General features: G+C 45.5%; 1 protein-coding gene across 1 annotated transcript in view; it reads left to right on the top strand.

Moving 5' to 3' along the window:
* Window positions 1-18,280, top strand: part of LDLRAD2 (low density lipoprotein receptor class A domain containing 2) — a 405,458-nt gene that overhangs the window by 267,690 nt on the left and 119,488 nt on the right. The window contains exon 3 of the mRNA XM_069610949.1: window positions 17,463-17,612. Coding sequence (XP_069467050.1) covers window positions 17,463-17,612 — 150 coding nt within the window. The remainder of the gene's footprint in view (window positions 1-17,462; window positions 17,613-18,280) is intronic.

Raw genomic sequence — 18,280 nt, 5'->3', positions numbered from 1 at the left:
TTACCCGCTCTGGATCATTCAGCTTCAGCTTACCTGGTTCTTACTCCACGCCGCAGCTATCTCCATTCAAGAGGGGACTTGTATACTGGCACCTGTAAAAACAAAGAAGAACAGCGTTAACACGCGCACATCAGTAACGCTGCGCATACTCACCGAATCTTCCCGCGATGCTGGAATCCAGGTTAGTTGCACGAGCGCACAAACCCCTGTAAGAAAGAAGAGACATTTATTCATTGCGCTCGCTCCAACAACGCCGACACTTATTTCACTGTGCTCTCTCTCTATGCGGTGCATACTTACCAAAAGCCTCCGTGCAAACTTACCTAACCACCAAGTCTCCAGTAGCGCTGAACCCAGACTCGAGGCGCTAATACCACATAATTTCTCCTGCAAGGGAAAGGGAGAGACATTACCAGGTGCGCGCGAATTGAACGCGCTGCGCAAACCTACCAGCAGCTAGCTACTACACGCAGCGCTACTCACCCACAAAAATACCGGCAAACAAAGACAATACAGACAATTTTGGACACTCAACATTCTCCGTGCAACGTTCACCTGTGGGAAGGACTTTCTAGCCAGTGAAGAAACTGGTGCCTTGAACTCTCGGCCTCGCTGTGAAGGCATAAAACAGTGTTTGGCATCTGAACTCAGACTACAGACATTGGCACCAATCACATGAGTGAATTGTGCCCCTGCAAATGCAGGATGGAGTGCACACCCTACTAAAGATCAAGGTAAGCCCATAGGGGGACATCGCAGCACACAGTAAAGAGAAGGGAAGGGCCCAGGGGAATCGGGTGAATTCAGGTCTGAGTGTACACCTTGTATTTGACAGGTATTTATCTGGGTGAAACAGGGGAAGTGAAGACTCAGGGTCAAGGGAGGCTCGTCCATCGCTCCTGCAGAGACACAGGTGAGTGTGACAATTGTAACCATTGACAGCACCACCTGGCAAGGAAGGATGAAAACTTGAAGCCATCTCTAACCATCAGAGCAGGTAATGCTGTAGCTATGACAGCTCAATTTGACCGAGAACTCTGGCTTGGTATATCAAAGCTAACCAAACACCTACCGGCTGAGTTTAAAGAGGAAGCAAGGGCAATAATAACTGATGAGGAAGCCACCTCCAATCACATGATCGATGCAGCGGTAGATGTTGCTGAATCAGGTTTCCGGCAAATGGCTCACGGAATGGTCCTCAGAAGACAGGCTTGGATGAAAGCAACCAATTTCAGACCAGAAGTTCACACATTTTAGATATGACCTTTTTAGCAAAAAGATCAATAACCATCTTAAAGGCATTAAATCGGACACAGCCAGAGCTATCAGCTCGCCGAAAGACAAGGACCGCCGCACCTTTTGGTCTTTTCGTGGCTCATCCTCCAGATTCAGAGGTTACAACAAACCGGCCTATGGTCAGAGAACGCAAGGCAGTACCTTTCAAGACAATAAATATCACGAATCTACGGCCAGATTCAAAACTCAAAGGGGCAGATGTGGCTAAAACCACACCAAAACACAATCTAAACAGAACTGACAATCCATACCCATCCCTCCTACACCCCAACAAGTGGGTGTTACAAGTCATTCGCAAGGGGCATATGATAAAATGGTTAGACCAACCACACTCCCTCCTGCCCCAACCACGCAAAACACACCTGATGAAACCTATGAAAATAGAAATTTGCAAACTGTTCCAAAAAGCAGCCATAGAACCAGTGCCAGTAGACCAAAGGGGAAAGGCTGCTATTGCTGGTTTTTCCTGATCAGAAAAAAAAGAACAGCCAGTGGCGACCAGAATTGGACCTAAGGGAGGTAAACAAATTTGTCAAGCGCATCAAATTCAAAATGACATCCTTACAAAATGTTCTCCCAGGGTTAAACAAAAACAACTTCCTAGCATCCCTGGATTTGGAAGACGTGTACGTCCACAGTCCCATCCACCCAGCACACAGAAGATTTCTCAGGTTCTCAGTGGGAGATTCACACTTCCAATTCTGAGTTCTCCCCTTCCGCCTAAGGTCGGCGCCAATAGTCTTCACCAAGTGCCTGGCACCTGTGCCAGAGAACCTCGGACGCTCAGGAACTGAGGTTTTTCCCTATTTAGACGATTGGTTAATAAAGGCATGTTCATTCAACCTCGCAACTGCGGCAGTGGCAAAGACAGTGATCTCCTGAAAGACCTAGGATTCTCCATAAACAAAGCCACATCCTGTCCAGTACCTGCCAAGACAGCTCTCTTTCTGTGAGCAGAGTTGAACACTTGCATCCCCAGCATACGACCCTCTGCAGACAGAATATCCACAATGATGCAACTAATTACATGGTTCCTCGACAGTACAACAACCACGGTACAATCTTTCAAGTTGCTCCTGGGCATGATGTCCTCATGTATATATCTCATACCCAACTGCAGACTACAAGAGACTCTGGACCACCAATGGGCCCAAGCACACAGGTCATCGGAAGATGTCATCCAACTTCCACCAATCTTCTACAGAACACTTCAATGGTGGGGCACACCACGAAATCTCTCAAAGGGAGTGCCATTTCAAGCTCCCACATTGACGCTTCTCAGAACAGACGCGTCCCTGTCAGGCTGGGGAGCACACTTGGCAGAACTGCAGACAAAGGGTATGTGGTAAACCAAAGTGTCTCGACTACACATCAATGTCCTGGAGCTCAGAGCAATCTGCTGGGCACCTGAGACCTTCTTACCTGTACTAGCAGGGCAAGTAGTCACGATTCAGACCGACAACACAACCTTCATACATTATACCAACAAGCTGGGAGGCACAAGATCAGAGATGTTATCTAAGGAAGCACAGAAGCTTTGGACTTGGGCTTTACAGCACAAGGTCCAGCTGAAAGCAGAACACCTGCCAGGAGTAGACAATGTCCTACCGGACAAATTCAGCAGGGATTACAAAACCTCTTATGAATGGGAACTAGACAAGGAAGAGACTCAGAGGATAGTATGCATGTGGAGACAACCGGAGATCGATCTCTTCGCCACCAGCGACAACAAGAAATGCCACATCATCGCCTCAAGACACCCAGAGGTTCTGTCACTGGGGGACGTATTCTCAATAACCTGCACAGGCCGGGTTCCTGTACGCCTTTCCAACGACCCTGTTGATAGCACGAGTGCTATGCCGAGTGAAGGAGGAACCGTGCAAGATGATACTCATAGCCCTAGAATGGGTACCCGACCCTCCGCCACCTCTCCCAAGGGTCCCCAATTTGCCTCAGAGCGCATCAGAGTTTGCTGACGCAACAGAACAACAAGGTTCTCTACCACGACCCAGCGTGCCTGCCGCTCTAACATGGTTCCTGAACAGCGAAAATTAGCAAACCTAATGCTTCTGTCAAAATGCAGGGACATCATTAAAGCATCTAGAGCTCTGTCCACATGAACAACATATGTTTAGAAGTGGACCCATGTCACTAAATGGTGGAAAACTTCATGTATACATCTGCTTACTACATCAGTGGAGCAAGTGTTACCATATTTACTACACCTGGCAAGAACAGGGCTCTCACTGCCCTCCATGAAAGTACATCTATCCTCCATATCGGCTTATACAACAAACCCTTGACAAGCGTCATTACTTAACAATCCAGCAATAAAAGATTTTCTCAAGGGATTGCTATGTACCTTTCCATCAACGCCAGAACCATTGCCTTCTTGGAGCCTACACACAGTTCTGTCGGCACTCATGGAGTCACCCTATGAATACATCCATAGATGTGACCTAAAATTCTTATCCTGGATAGTTGCTTTTCTAATAGCCATCACATCAGCTAGAAGAATCGGTTGGGCAGGCGGTCCTCCGCCACTTATTTGTTTAAGGTAGGTGCAGCCTTTTTCTCCCACCTTCCCTAGTATATGTGGCTTAAGTTGAGTTGCTATACATTAGGTATACTGAAGATTAACCTTCAGGGCGTAACTATTCTGGACATGCTTAACTCCTTGGTACTCTATTCAAGCATGTGAATCTATGAAAGATCCAATGCCGGAGAAGTCTTAGTTTCTTACCTGTAACTGTATTTCTCCAGCATTGGTATCTTTCATAGATTCACATGCGCCCGCCCGCCTCCCCTAAGAGGCTGCTCCGAGGCACGGCAGTCTGCATACGGGTCAAAATCTGAAGATGGCTGCCTGGGGTGGAGCTTAAGACCTGCCACCTCATTGGTTAGGGTCATAAACGACCAAAGTGAAGTGGAGGCACTGCACAAGTGAATGTCTTATTGGACATAATGGGAAATTATCATTGCTTTTTACTATAGTAAATATATATATATATATATATATATATAATTATTTTTAAATCACTGAGGATTCCCGGTCTGATGATGGGAAATATTCAAGCTTGTGAATCTATGAAAGATACCAATGCTGGAGAAATACAGTTTCTGTTAAGACTTTTTGATGAGGTGCAGAGAGCTGAACTGTAAATTCTCGCCATTGTGGTTGAATGAGAGAGTAGGAATTAAAAGAATTGATGGAGGATTTTTATCTCAAAATGTTGGCTGCTCAGAGGAAGTGCAAGGAATACCATGATAAAAAGGTCCCTTTGAATAAAAAAGGGAGTATTTATGGAGTTAAGGTTAGAGATTTTGTTAAAGTAAAATGGGGAAGACAAAGAATAAAAAGCATGTCTAAATACTCTGTTTCGATGAAAGTAGCCAAACTCTTGAATAATGTGATGAGATTAGAAGATAGGACTGTATGGAATTGTGTCTCCCATTATCACCTGCACCCAGATGCAGTTGAGTCTATTCGACGCGTGCTATAAATACTTGAAAAATCAACGTAACTAAATGAAATCGTATGGTGTGTGAGCAAGGGAGAGGTGAGATAAAGAAAATAGAGGAAATGCGATTAAAAAATGGTGTGGGATCATTCAAGAGATATATGTAGCAGGGAAGGACAGTGTGGGACACGTGTGGAAGGGGAATGGGAGACACTGGCAAGGGAGAGGTGTAGAGTGGAATGTAGAAAATGGGAGGAAGAGTCCACGGTTCGAAATTGAGGGGAGCTGGGAGATATTTAGCTCTAGCTTGTGGCCTGGTTAGCTTGACACTAACAGCTACCAGGAGCTACTTTTGACTCCCTAGACGAACTGATGCTGAAAAGAAAACACCAATATGAATTGAACTGTGTATTTGGGGCAATCTAAAAAAAAACTAGGACACATTTATGCAACATTTAAAGCATAAAGGTCATACATAATGGACAAAAGGATATGTTTGCATTCAAATGGATTGTGTCCTCCAACGTATTCCTCATCTTAGATGTATTCGTCCAGCTTAAGCTGTTTTGGAAATTTTTCTCGGCAGAGGGTGCTGTGCGTCGATGTCGTTGAGTCGAAGTCCTTCGAAGGCCTCCGTCGAGGGTGACGTCATCGGGTATACAAGTAGCACACGCGGCGCCCGTTGGCCTCAGTTCTGTTTTTCTGCAGTACGTGTTGCTTCAGAGACTCGGCACGCCTCGATAGTTCTGTGACGCAGTTATTATGAAGAGATATTCGAGATGTCCTCCAGGTCGACCCCGACTACCCTGCGTTCAGGGTTCAAGAAATGTAAAACCTGTGGTCCCAAAATGTCGATCACGGATCTGCACCGAGAATGTCTGTGGTGCCTCGGCAAAAACCATGACATGGAAGCCTGTACGAAGTGTCAGGCAATGATAGGCAAGGCCTTGCAAGAGAGGAAGGGAAAGCTACAGGTTGGTTGAAAACCCGACCGAAAAGCCTCAAGCGTCGAGTCGAGAACCCATGAGGAGGTATCTCCTCGACGTGAAAGGCGAAAACATAGGTCTAGGTCCTGAAGTGATTCCCACCACTCTTCATCTTCGATGAAAAAGTCTAAAAAGAGACGCCACCGGTCCCCTTCCACCTCATCTTCTGACGAATCCCCCAAGAACATGAAATGCCCCTTCAAATCTATTTGTGAAGCGGTGACTTGGTCTTCGCTGCACACTTTTTCTAAATTCTATGATCTGGATGCTTCCCTCTCTAAAGAGCTCACTTTTGGTAAAGCAGTGCTGTAGTCAGCTATATAATATTAAAATTTGAGGGGATTGGGTCCTCCGACGTATTCCATATCTATGACAGTAATCACCACAGCTGTGCTGCTTTGGAAAATCTTCGGCGTCTGCGTCCTGCGTCGATGACATCGATACGCCACCCTCGAGGACCTCCTCCGACAGCCGATGTCACTGGATGTTATAAGTAGGACGCATGATGCCCATAGCCTCAGTTCCGTTTTTTCCGCAAACGTGTTCACTTTGGGAATCTCGACGCGCCTCGACTCTTTGGAGTTTCTGTTGTTTTTCGGTTCTTCAAACCTGTTTGGTGTTTGTGAAGTACTTTTTCGTGAAGAGGTCTACCTCGTCTTCCACACCGCGTCCGGGCTTTAAGAAGTGCGGGGACTGTGGGTCCAGGATGTCGGTTAAGGACTCGCACGACACCTGCCTCTGGTGCCTCGGGGAGGCACATGACATGGATGACTGTGTCGACTGCAGTCGCTCACGTCTAAAGCCTTGCGGGAGCACAAGAAGAAGTTATCGGTAGGTAAGGTGTCCAAGCCCCAGAAGTCGAGGTCTGCGGAGCTTTCGACGGACGACTCGAGGGGCGACTCTCTGCGTCGTCATCGAAAGTCCAGTGGGTTTCGGTCCCGGAGTCGGTCTCGCCACTCCTCTGCCTCTTTGAGGCTCTCCCGGAAGCGCCGTCATCGGTCGCCTTCCCCGTCCTCATAAGAGGACTCCGCCCGTCGGCTGGTCGCTTACCCCACCAAGCATGCGAAGCCGGAGGAATGGGCTTCCTTCGGGAAGAAAATGTTGGCGATTCTCGAATCGCAGGGCACTGGTCCGTCCGCGCCTCCGAGTGGGGTCGGTCGTGATCAGCCGAGAGACACCACCCACACGCCTTCGGGTTCGCGTGGTCGTCACCATTCACGGAAGAGGTCCCGCTCGGACAAGGGGAATCGTTCTCGTCCTGCCCGGTCCAGGTCCCGGTCCTCGACGCGCTCGAGACCGTGTGAACCTGTGGTGTCTTCACGGAAGACGTCGACGCCGGTGGCGCTGAGGTCGTCAACGGAATCTTTCGAGGGTTTGCCTTCGAAGAAGTCATCGACGCCATCGGCGTCCTGGCCATCGAGGGACACGCTCGGGGGCCCCGGCCTTGAGGACTGTGTCAGCGCCGTTGATGCTGTCGACGCCGCGCTCGGCGTCAACGCCGATTCACTCGACGCCCTCGACGCCTTTCGAGGCTGTGTCGACTGGGGGAACCCCGTGGCTCGGTGGAACCCCCTAGAAAGGCTCTGGCCAAGGTCAAGCATGGCTTTGGTTCACATTCTGTGCCTTCTTACAGCCATCTGGAGTTTATTTCAGAGGTGACTGAGGGCTCTGATGATGGCATGGTGCCTGACACGGTGCCAGACGAAATTCTCTCGGGCCATAGCCAATTTGAGGACCTGAGGCAGTCCCTGCATGATGCTAGTGGGCTGGACACCTCTCCGGAGGTGGAGTTTTGTAGGCCTGAGCCTGGCACTCATGCCAACTCCTCGTACCGGCGCCTTATGTCAAGGGTCACCAAGTACTTGGGATGGTCTGCTCCCCCGGGGGAGTTTGTTCAGGATGACCTTACGGATATCCTCGACATTGGTCCACTAACTGACCCGTTACTGCTATTTCATATGGCTCTACAGAGGAGAGTGGAGGCGGCTTGGAATACTCCGGAGAGTCTCCCGGCAGTGGGCAAGTCTTTGCCGCGAAAATACCGCCCAGCCAGTAGTGACCCCTGCTACTTGTCCAAGCACCCTACTCCGGAGAGTTTGGTGGTGCAGGCGGCTACGGCCCCGGTAAAGCAGGAGTCGTACCCTACCATCCCTCCTGATAGGGACGACAAGCGTTTTGTCGGCTGGGCGAAGAAGGTGTTTTCTGCAGGGGGTATGGCGCTTCAGGCGGCCAACTCCATATGTGCCTTGTCTCGTTTCACGCACACTCTGTGGAACTGTGTTTCCTTGGCGGCTGAACATATTCCTGAAGGGGACGAACGGGATGGTTTCCTTGCCATGATTCAGGATGGCAAGGATGCCATGTGTGAGGCCGTTCAGTCGGGTTTGGACATGCCAGATTGCGTCAGCCGGTCCATGGCGGCTAGCACCATGATACGCAGGTTTGCGTGGTTGCGGAAGTCGGGGTTTGCTCCCGATGTGCAGGCCAGGTTCCTCAACATGCCCTTTGACGGGGAAGATCTTTTTGGCAGCAAGGCTGACGAGAGCCTTGAGAGGTTGCAGACCTCAAAAGCTGCAGCAAAGTCGTTGGGCGCTGCAGTTCGACAACCTCTGCCTTTTCGTCCTAGGGGACAGTAATGGAGGGGAGGTTCCTTTCGTTATTACTCATCCTTCGGTAAAGCGAGAGGAGCTGCCAGTCAAAGGGGCCACCGTAGGAGTGCCAGAGGTGGAAAACAAGGTACTTGAGGTGCCAAGGCCGCTCGGGCTGTTGCCTCTTTGCCCTCAGGCAACGTTGCAGCCACTTCAGCTCAGTCATGAGACCATGTCCCATGGTTCGCCGATGGGGGAAGGCTGGCGCAGCATCTCGCAGAGTGACGCGCCATTACTTCAGATGTGTGGGTTCTGGAGATCATAACCCACGGCTATTGTCTTCCTTTCCGGCAGAGGCCTCAAGACAATACACCGGGGAATCTCTCTTTGAAGAGTCGGGATCCGCTCCTTGCGCAGGAAATTCAATCCCTGCTGGAGAAAGGCGCCATAGAACTTTTGCCTGTAGCGGAGAGGAACAAGGGATGGTATTCCCCTTATTTTTTGATTTCCAAGAAAGACGGGGGATTGAGACCCATCATGGACTTGCGCGGTTTGCACAAACTCCTCAGGAAGGATAAGTTCAAGATGGTTACTCTCTCTCAAGTCCTCCAGGCCCTTCAAGTTCAGGACTGGTTGGTGTCTCTTGTCTCAAGGACGCTTATTTTCATGTGCCGATACATCCAAAGCACAAGGAGTACCTGAGGTTTGCGGTTGGCGACTGGCACGTTCAGTTTCGGGTGCTGCCGTTCGGATTGACCTCCGCCCCCGAGGGTCTTCACCAAGCTCATGGTAGTGGTGGCAGTGCACCTCAGGAAAGGGGGGATTCACGTCTACCCTTACGTGGACGATTGGTTGGTCAGGGCGCGCTCTCCCGAGCAAGTCCTGGATCATCTGTCAGTCACCTGCCACTCCCTCCACAAGCTGGGCTTCTGCCTCAACTTAAAGAAGTCCCATTTGACACCAACTCAGAGGCTCCAGTACATCGGAGCAGTGCTCGACACATCCCTGGGGCAGTGTTTTCCTCCCCAGGTGAGGGCTCATTACATTCAGCAGATGGTGCAAAAGGTTTATAGTGATAAAATCGAAAACAAAAAAGTCGAATGGCAAAATGTCGGGAAAAAAATGTACCCCCCTTTTTTTAAATTTTTTTTTTTTACCCATTTTGTTTTATTCCCGGACCCCAAAATAAATATATAATTAAAAAAGAGGGAATTCGACATTTATTTCTCGACATTATTGTCATTCAACTTTTTTTTCCAACATTTTGACTGACCACCGGTGCACAAGTTTCAACTTTCCAAGACTCTCCCAGCGTTCGAGTTCTTGAGACTGCTCAGCCTCATGGCATCCTGCATTCTTCTGGTCCCAGAGGCCAGGTTGCGGATAAGATCTTTGCAATGGGCACTCAAGCTCCAGTGGTCTCAGTCCTCCGGCAGGATGTCGGACCCTGTTCAGGTGCCGTCTTCGGTCGCCCAGGACCTTCTGTGGTGGGCCGACGAAGGCAATCTGATGAGGGGGGCTCCATTTTGCCTGCCCCGGCCGGAGGTGTCGATCGTGATGGACGCATCCCTCACGGGATGGGGAGCTCATGCCAACGAGTTGACAGTCAGCGGTCGTTGGTCTCTGTCGGAGTCCAGACTCCATATCAATCTGTTGGAGCTGAGGGCCGCCAGGCTAGCCCTGAAGGCTTTTCTGCCGACTGTGCGAGGAAAGAATATCCTGATCCTGATGGACAACATGGTGGCCATACACTACCTCAACAAAAAGCGGGGGCAGGGTCACTTCCTCTGTGCAGGGAGGCGATGCAGCTCTGGTTCTGGGCCATCCAGCAGGAAGTTTCGATCTCGGCAGTTCATCTGGCAGGAGATGAAAACAAGACGGCGGATGCTCTGAGCAGGCAGAGCGCGATCTCTCACGAGTGGGAGTTGGCTCAGGAGATTCTCCTGGAGATCTTCACCCTTTGGGGGACCCCTCTAGTGGATCTCTTCACCTCCAGTGTCAACTGGAAGTGCGAGAGGTTCTGCTCGCAGGAATTTCCTCCAAACAGAGCCTTAGGAGACGCGTTCGTGGTGGAGTGGTCATTCCCACTGCTGTACGCGTTTCCTCCAGTCCCCGTCATCCCGCAAGTACTGCGGAGGTTACAGAGATTCGGTTCCTGGATGATCCTCATTGCTCCAGCGTGGGCCCGGAGGACGTGGTACCCGGACCTTCTCGACTTGTCCATCTGCCCTCCAGGTCGTCTTCCCTACCGAGACGATCTGCTCTCACGGGAGGGGGCTCAGGTTCTCCATCCAGAGGTCAGGTCCCTCAACCTTCACGCTTAGTTTCTGAAAGGTTGAGGTATAAGGATTGGGACCTCCCTGAAGACATGATGGAGGTGTTGCTTTCGGCCAGAAGTACCGCAAAAAAAGTCCCTGTACCGTTGCCGTTGGAGAAAGTTCTGCGACTGGTGCAGGGTTAAGAATGTGGATCCTTTTGCATATGAAATTCCCATGGTTCTGTCTTTTTGGCTTTTTTTGGCCCAAAGGGGCCTTCAAGTGGGTACCATTAAAGGTTATCTGTCAGCGCTGTCCATATTTAAGCGCTCGTCTGAAGAGTGTTCCTATTTTGAAATTCCTTTCATTTCTCAGTTTCTGGAAGGGCTCACTAATGTGTTCCCTCCGTCACCTTTCCAGATGCCCGGTTGGGATTTGAACCATGTTCTCAAGCTTCTGATGGGTGCTCCGTTTGGGCCTTTGCATTCATGCCCTTTGAGACTGTTAACTCTTAAAACTGTATTTTCTGTTGCGGTCACTTCAGCTCGCAGAGTGAATGAGTTACAGGCACTTTCAGTTAAGCCACCCTTCACTGTGTTTCATAAGGACAGGGTTGTCCTTAGAGTTCGTCATTCTTTTCTTCCAAAGGTGGTGTCGGAATTTCATTTAGGCCAGAAGGTTTTTCTTCCGGCATTTTATCCTCCTCCACATCCTGGTAAGGAAGAGGAGAGGCTCCATAGGCTTGATCCTAGGAGAGCATTAAGCTTTTATATTTCACGCATGTCCCGGGTCAGAGTGGACGATCAGCTCTTCATTGGTTATGCTGGAAAGCATTTGGGACAAGCTGTGACGAAACAGACTTTGTCTCGCTGGATTATTTTGTCTATATCTGAGTGTTACCGCTTGGCGGGTAAGGACCCACCGGTCGGCTTACAGGCCCATTTTACCAGGGGTATGGCTGCCTCTACCGCCCTGCAGAGGGGTGTTCCTATTCGTAATATCTGTGATGCAGCCACCTGGGCTTCGGTACATACTTTTGTACGTCACTATTCCCTCGATTCCGTCCGGGGGCAGGATCTGGCCTTCGGCAATGCGGTCCTTTACTCCGCAATTTGATTGGGCATGCTAAATTTCTGTTTTCTAAATTCTTTCCCCACCTCCTTGCATTGGTACTGCTTTGGGCGTCTGTCACAGATATGGAATACATCAGAGGACCCAATCCCCTGGAAGAACAAGTTACTCTCTTACCTGGTCACGTTCTTTCGATGGGATGGTCCCATGACGTATTCCATATCGCTCCCTCCCTACCTTCCCCGCTACAGAATTTCTTATGCGATTGCAGCTTACGTTTCCGCAAGGCTTTGTGAGTCAGACTGGCAGAAGACTGGTGGCACACATTCTTGGAAAAAACGACAACTGAGGCTACGGGCATCGTGCGTCCTACTTCTAACATCCAGTGATGTCGGCCATCGGAGGAGGTTCTCGAGGGCGGCGTATCGACGTCATCAACGCAGGACGCCGACGCCGAAGATTTTCCGAAGCAGCACAGCTGTGGTGATTACTGTCATAGATATGGAATATGTCGTCGGACCATCCCATCGAAAGAACGTTACAAGGTAAGAGAGGAACTTGTTCATCTACTCCCTCCAAAGAACCTTTACACTGCTTTGGGAGTCTATCTAAAATGAGGACTACGTTGGAGGACGCAATCCATTTGGTAACGTTCTTTCGACTGGATGTTCCTCCAATGTATTACTCATCGCCCTCCCATCCTGCCCCTCTGTAGAATTTCTACTGTTATTACAACTTCAACGCGTGCTACTTCTATACCCGATGAAATCACCCTCGATGGAGGCCTTTGAGGGACTTCAACTCAACAACATCGATGCACGACACCCTCTGCCGAAAAATTTTCCGAAGCAGCCAAAACTGGACGAATACATCTAAGATGAGGAATACGTTGGAGGAACATCCAGTTGAAAGAACGTTACCAGTTGGTAAGTAACTTTTTCTTTTATGTGGAAGTTAGATGTACGTACCGCTATGTACTAGCTCTTTGTTTCCTGCTAGTAGCTCCTGTTCTCTGGTTAATGCTGAATCCCCAGGAGCTGCTTTTCGCTCCTCTTTATCAACTGTTAATTTCGGTCCCTGAAAGTGAGAACCAGGAAATGGAGGGAAATTCAGAGACTAAGAAGTGTATGCGTAAGAGTGATATTACTATGATTTGTGTTGTGTGAATTTTATGCATTTCTTATAGGGTTATAGATATATTATAATATATCTAATATATATGATAATGGATGTTTAGGTATACTTTTCATATTACCGTATTCATGGTAGTAGCAAATCTAAAAAATGAAAAAGAGGGAAAGGAGGGGATGTGTAATGGGTAGTTATGGAGTGTCAGAAAGGTCATTTGAATTTGAAACATGTAATGGAGTTCTGTGTCAGAGAGGGTTCTAGAAGAAGCAAGTTTTGAAGGGAGACGGTTGAGGTGGAGAGAAGCAAGAGCTGGCGGAGAAGCATGAGCTGACAGAGAAGTGTCCGCAGGGTTGTTATGCATTCATACTTAAACCAATAAAGTGAAGTTGCAACTTAGCTGTGTGTTGGACTCCTTACATCAACAACCATTCCCCTATTGACTCCCGCATATTTATATCAATGAACTTTCTGGAGTCATTGCTGCAAATGGATCACCTTTGCTAGTTTATTTGGGGAAGCCAAATTTAAAACACTGGAAACACCCATGCTAGAGAAAGGGTTTGATAGAAGACAGTTATTCATATACATAACAGTATGTATTCAAATAAGTTCATAGTTTTCTTACAAAGATTTGTGAATGCAGTTAAAGTATATGTGGACATTCTAGGTTTAAGTATACAATGAGAGGCTTGTAATGAAATGAAAATGTTGTCAAATATGTAGTATGCGTAGGGTATACAAGGACAGGCGATATAAAAATAGATGGGGAGAAAAAAAGTTTGAAAACATTTTTTCTGAAGTTTTATATTTTCCTCTCTGACATTGAGTAAGCTTACGCCTCTATAAGAGTATGTCCTGTCAGATTGCCAGTATTGGACAAAACTTGATTGATTGATTTTAGTTATTTGTATCGTGCGCTGGGCAGACTCAACTGCAATTAATTGCTGATCATAAAAATTAGGCATGACTCAGATAGAATAAAACAGTTCTAGGTAGACCATTGGAAGAAGTGGGTTTTTAACGCTTTACAAAAACAGAAATAAAGAGCAGATGTTCCTTAATTCCTGCGGCAATGAGTTCCATAATTTGAGTCCATAGACAGGGAACCGCCTGCCCCACTCTATGATGGTAACGGGATGAAGGTATCTTAACAGCTTTTTCTTCTCTGATCTAAGTGAACTCTGCAAACTTGACAAAGGTTGTTAATCAGGAGTAATCTACACCTGATTTCTTTGCAAATGCAATTTGCAGCTTGCTTTTTCAAGTAGTTGATTCCTTGAACAGGATTCTTTACTAATCACACCTACAGTCATGACAATATGGAACAATCATGAACAACTGAATGTACATTTTATGGCTAGGCTCTCGGAATCAGTTGCTCCAGGAAGGACAGACAATGTACTAACTTCCAGAATGTACTTCATACACACATGTGCAGTGCAAAAAGATGCAAAGATAGGGTTCAAACTTTAAGAAAGCTAGTATAACGGCTGCTGTCAGCTTACAAATATGTTTTGGTTAATTGTACTTGCAAAGCAATTCAATTTTCATTGTTATTTATAACATATATTGTTCCTCTGTACGATGCTAAGGCTTAAACGCACCAAAAGAGAATTGTGAAAGATATTCAGTGATGCCAGGTGATGTCTCATACTTTAGCTATAACTGTGAAGGAAGATCTGTGACCACTATCTTTTTATGTTTATTTTTAAATTAAAGTGCTTTTGTGGTTTGGATAATAATTAAAATGTATACACGTTTACAAACACTGAAAAATAAGACTTGATATAAAAGTACCAGAAAATAGTTTGCTAAACATGCAATACTAATGTAATCTAAAAAGAAAATATACATTAATCTAAAAAGCCATCTTATGCAATGTGACTTATATTCTTTTCCAGTACTGAACCAGTGCTTAATTGAGACAAGTATATGTAGCAACCCTAGAAATGCTCCAAATTAATTGCATCTTTAAAAAATCGGAATCTCCTGAAACACTCTGTTGTAAACTCATTTAAAGCAGGAAAATAAATAAACAAGTGTTTCATGCTTTCCTTGATCTTCAGACTGTTATATAATCTAGAAATTCTGTTCTCTTTTTGTTAACCTTGGACTCAACACCTCCATGTTTTTGAGAAGATTTAATCGAAATTGTAAAAAGAGCCATGTCATCTGTCTATCAGGGGAAGTGACAAATATACTTTTGGAGGTGCTTGTGCTTTGCAGGAATCTATAATATTCTGTATTTTTAATTTTAATAGCCAATTTTGCTATGTTGTGACTTTACTCCCATAGCGTAGCTTTCCTTTTAAAATCCAGTTCTGTCAAACGTAAGGGGTTGTCCTCTTTAATATGGAGGCCAATTTCTTGGAAGAAGGCTACACAGGGGTTCCTGAAATATGTAGTTTCATTATTTGTTGATGCTGTACATATTTATCTGCCCCATTGCCAACACGACGTAGAGTTAAGCAGGGGTGTATTGTCGCTGCTACCCTATTTAATTTATATCTTTCAGACTTAGGAGTAGCATTTAACGATCTGGCAATCTGCCCAGTAAAAATGGGACATCACTTCACTAGTTGGTTGGCATATGCTGACGATTTGGTCCTTATAGACCACACCCCCAGAGGACTACAAAGTCTAATTGTCACACTTGGGAATTTTGCTGAAACAAATGGTTTAGTTATCAACATAGAAAAAAGCAAAATAATGACTTTTTCCCCGTCAGCCCATAAGAGTTGGCATCTCATTTGTACTCTACATGGGATGTAGCTGGAGAATGTCAACTGCTATAAATATTTAGGTATACACCTACAAAACAATTTGAAGTGGGACACTCATTGGCGTGAAACTAAACGCAAATGTAATATAGCATTTAGCACTATTAGGTCTTTTATAAGTAGGCATCCAAACCATTTTGATGCTGTATCTGTTCAATTATTTTCTATAGAATTGAAATTTGGGGCATTAACTGTGGACCTTCGATAAGACGATATGAAGCGGTTATACTGCGTAAGCTATTCTGTTTACCATCATCTCTTCCAGTTGAGTTTTTGTATTTAGAATTTGAACTCGCTGGGATTGTAACTGATTCACGTGAGAAGTCTATAATCTTTTGTGATAAGTTGTTAAAATCTGAGCCTGGCGAGAAGTCAAACCATCATATATAACCGCATTCCCTAACAGCGCAATTGCAAGACAGTATTTAAGAGTGAAATTTAATATAAGTATAGCACTCATGACTAATGGTGCTCAGTTAGGTATCTTGCGTAACACATGATTTTGTAGGTTATGTGGGACAGGGGAACTGGAAACAATTGAACACTTGTTACTATATTGTGAAAGCCTTCAAAGCTATTTGAAGGCATATAACAATTGTATTATCTTGGATGACCCAACATCAATATGGTCAGGGTTTTTAAATGGGTGTGACCACAATCTGATTTTTTATTTGATTAAACTCTATTGGAAATGTGTTGAAATTGTTGAGATAGTAGATTGATGTGTCTTTCCCCAATACAATAGAGCTTCTTTTATTGTAGGGTATGATTTTATATTAGAATATGTTTGGTGTTATTTATTTATTTAAAGAATATGCATTGTATGCATCCCAGTTCACTTTTATTTATGGATTTTATGTAACATATGAATGGGGAAATTAGTTATACAGATTTTTAATTGTTGAAATATGTGTGATCATTTGTTTGTAATGCTCTGTTGTTTTATATGTTGTATACACAAAGCCATTAATAAATTAATAAATAAATATTTGGTAATTTTAATTTTAATAGCCAATTTTGATATATTGTGGCTTTAAACCCATAGCCTAGCTTTCCTTTTAAAATCCATGTCTGTCAAATGTAAGGGATTGTCCTCTTTAATATTTCTTGGTAGAAGGCTTCACAGGGGTTCCTGAAATATGTAGGTTAATTATTTGTTGATGCTGTACATATTAAATGAGAGCACAGGACCTATCCCGAAAAGGAAAAGCATGTATATAAATGCAACCTACTTGCACAGCTAACGAAGCATAGACCCTCTATATAATGGCCGAGAGAAGGTTTACCTATTGTTGTACTCGGTGGGGCTTGGGGGGAGAAGGATACCATAAAGCATTCAAATACAAAATGCAATCTTATATCCAAATATGGCACTAGACATAAAGATAGACATGTGTGAAATATATATAAGGTGTACTGTAATAAAGAAAGAAAGGAAAAACCATTACACCTTGAAACAGAGGGAAGTGGATTGGCATGAGAGCCAAGAAGAATGCAAGTGTATGTCACAGAAGCATGTCAATATTTAAAAGAAAACAATGAAATACAAACCAACTGTATACAAATGACACATATGGACCCAAGGATGATTAAAAGAAATATTGAAACTAGGGAACCTCTTTAGAAATGTTCTTGTTCAACTGAGTTCCTTAAATCTGATTAGCGACCTGTGCTCCAAAAGTATATATTATTGGTTAGTACTCCTCATTTAAAGTCGGAACACTGCAAAAAAGGACCACCAATATGGTCGCCATAGTGAGACACCTAAGGTGCAAAGTGTTCAGAGAAACCTAAGAGGATGTGAGGGGAGAAGGCTCAATTACAGGTTTTTACTGTGAAGGTAGGATTTGAAATATGTGGTATTAATGGTGAGTTCTTCTGCTTCTGGTTTCAGGCTTCAATTCCTCTGCATGCAATGATGAGCCATACTTCCATTGCCGGAATGGCAAATGTATCCCAACAAGCCTGGTGTGTGACAGAAGGAACATTGATAATTGCGGAGATGGGTCAGACCAGTCCACACGACCACCAGCCAGGTGTTCAGGTGAGGTGGCGTGTGGGAACAAAACTGTGCCAGCACATGTTGGGTAGTGGACTGCATAGTTGAGGGGCATCTATAACAATAACCTAGTTTGTAGGATTTAGAATGAAGGGAACATATGCCCACTGGGGATACATTGATAATGAAGCATACAATAATGCACTACCAGGTGCTTTGTCTGAATTTGTGGCAGAGGGCCTGTGTGACGTCATTAACCCGTTACAGATACTAATTTAGTTTTTGAGATATAACTGCTTTTATCGTGGTTCTATGAAAAATTTGGTAAGTAGGTTTTTAGTTAAACATGATCAAAGGAATAGAAAAGTTCCAATAAGGATTTTTTTAATATCTTTTACCGTTTCCGAGATATAGCCTCGTAAAGTATTGCTACTTCATCGCAAACCTTCGACTGTATGCTCACTAAATTAAAAAGTTAAAAATAATGTGCAACTTTCTCGGTGGAATATACTATTTATTAAAACGACGATAGCTATTTACATTTGAAGAGAGAAGGTTTTGCAGGTCATTTTCTGAGTCACAGAGTTCATTTTCATCCTCTACAAAATCGTTACCACAGAGTTCTTTGTCGCCACCAGACTTACACAGTTCTGTGCACTTTAGGGACTGAGTTTGGCTTTTGCAATGCACAGCATACCGTCCTTCGACACATG

Source organism: Ambystoma mexicanum, chromosome 8 (genome assembly GCF_040938575.1).
Source record: "Ambystoma mexicanum isolate Mex_15411 chromosome 8, UKY_AmexF1_1, whole genome shotgun sequence".
In the NCBI taxonomy this organism is placed as follows: domain Eukaryota; kingdom Metazoa; phylum Chordata; class Amphibia; order Caudata; family Ambystomatidae; genus Ambystoma; species Ambystoma mexicanum.
Note: the sequence above shows the minus strand (reverse complement) of the source record. Positions and strands in the feature narration are given on the sequence as shown.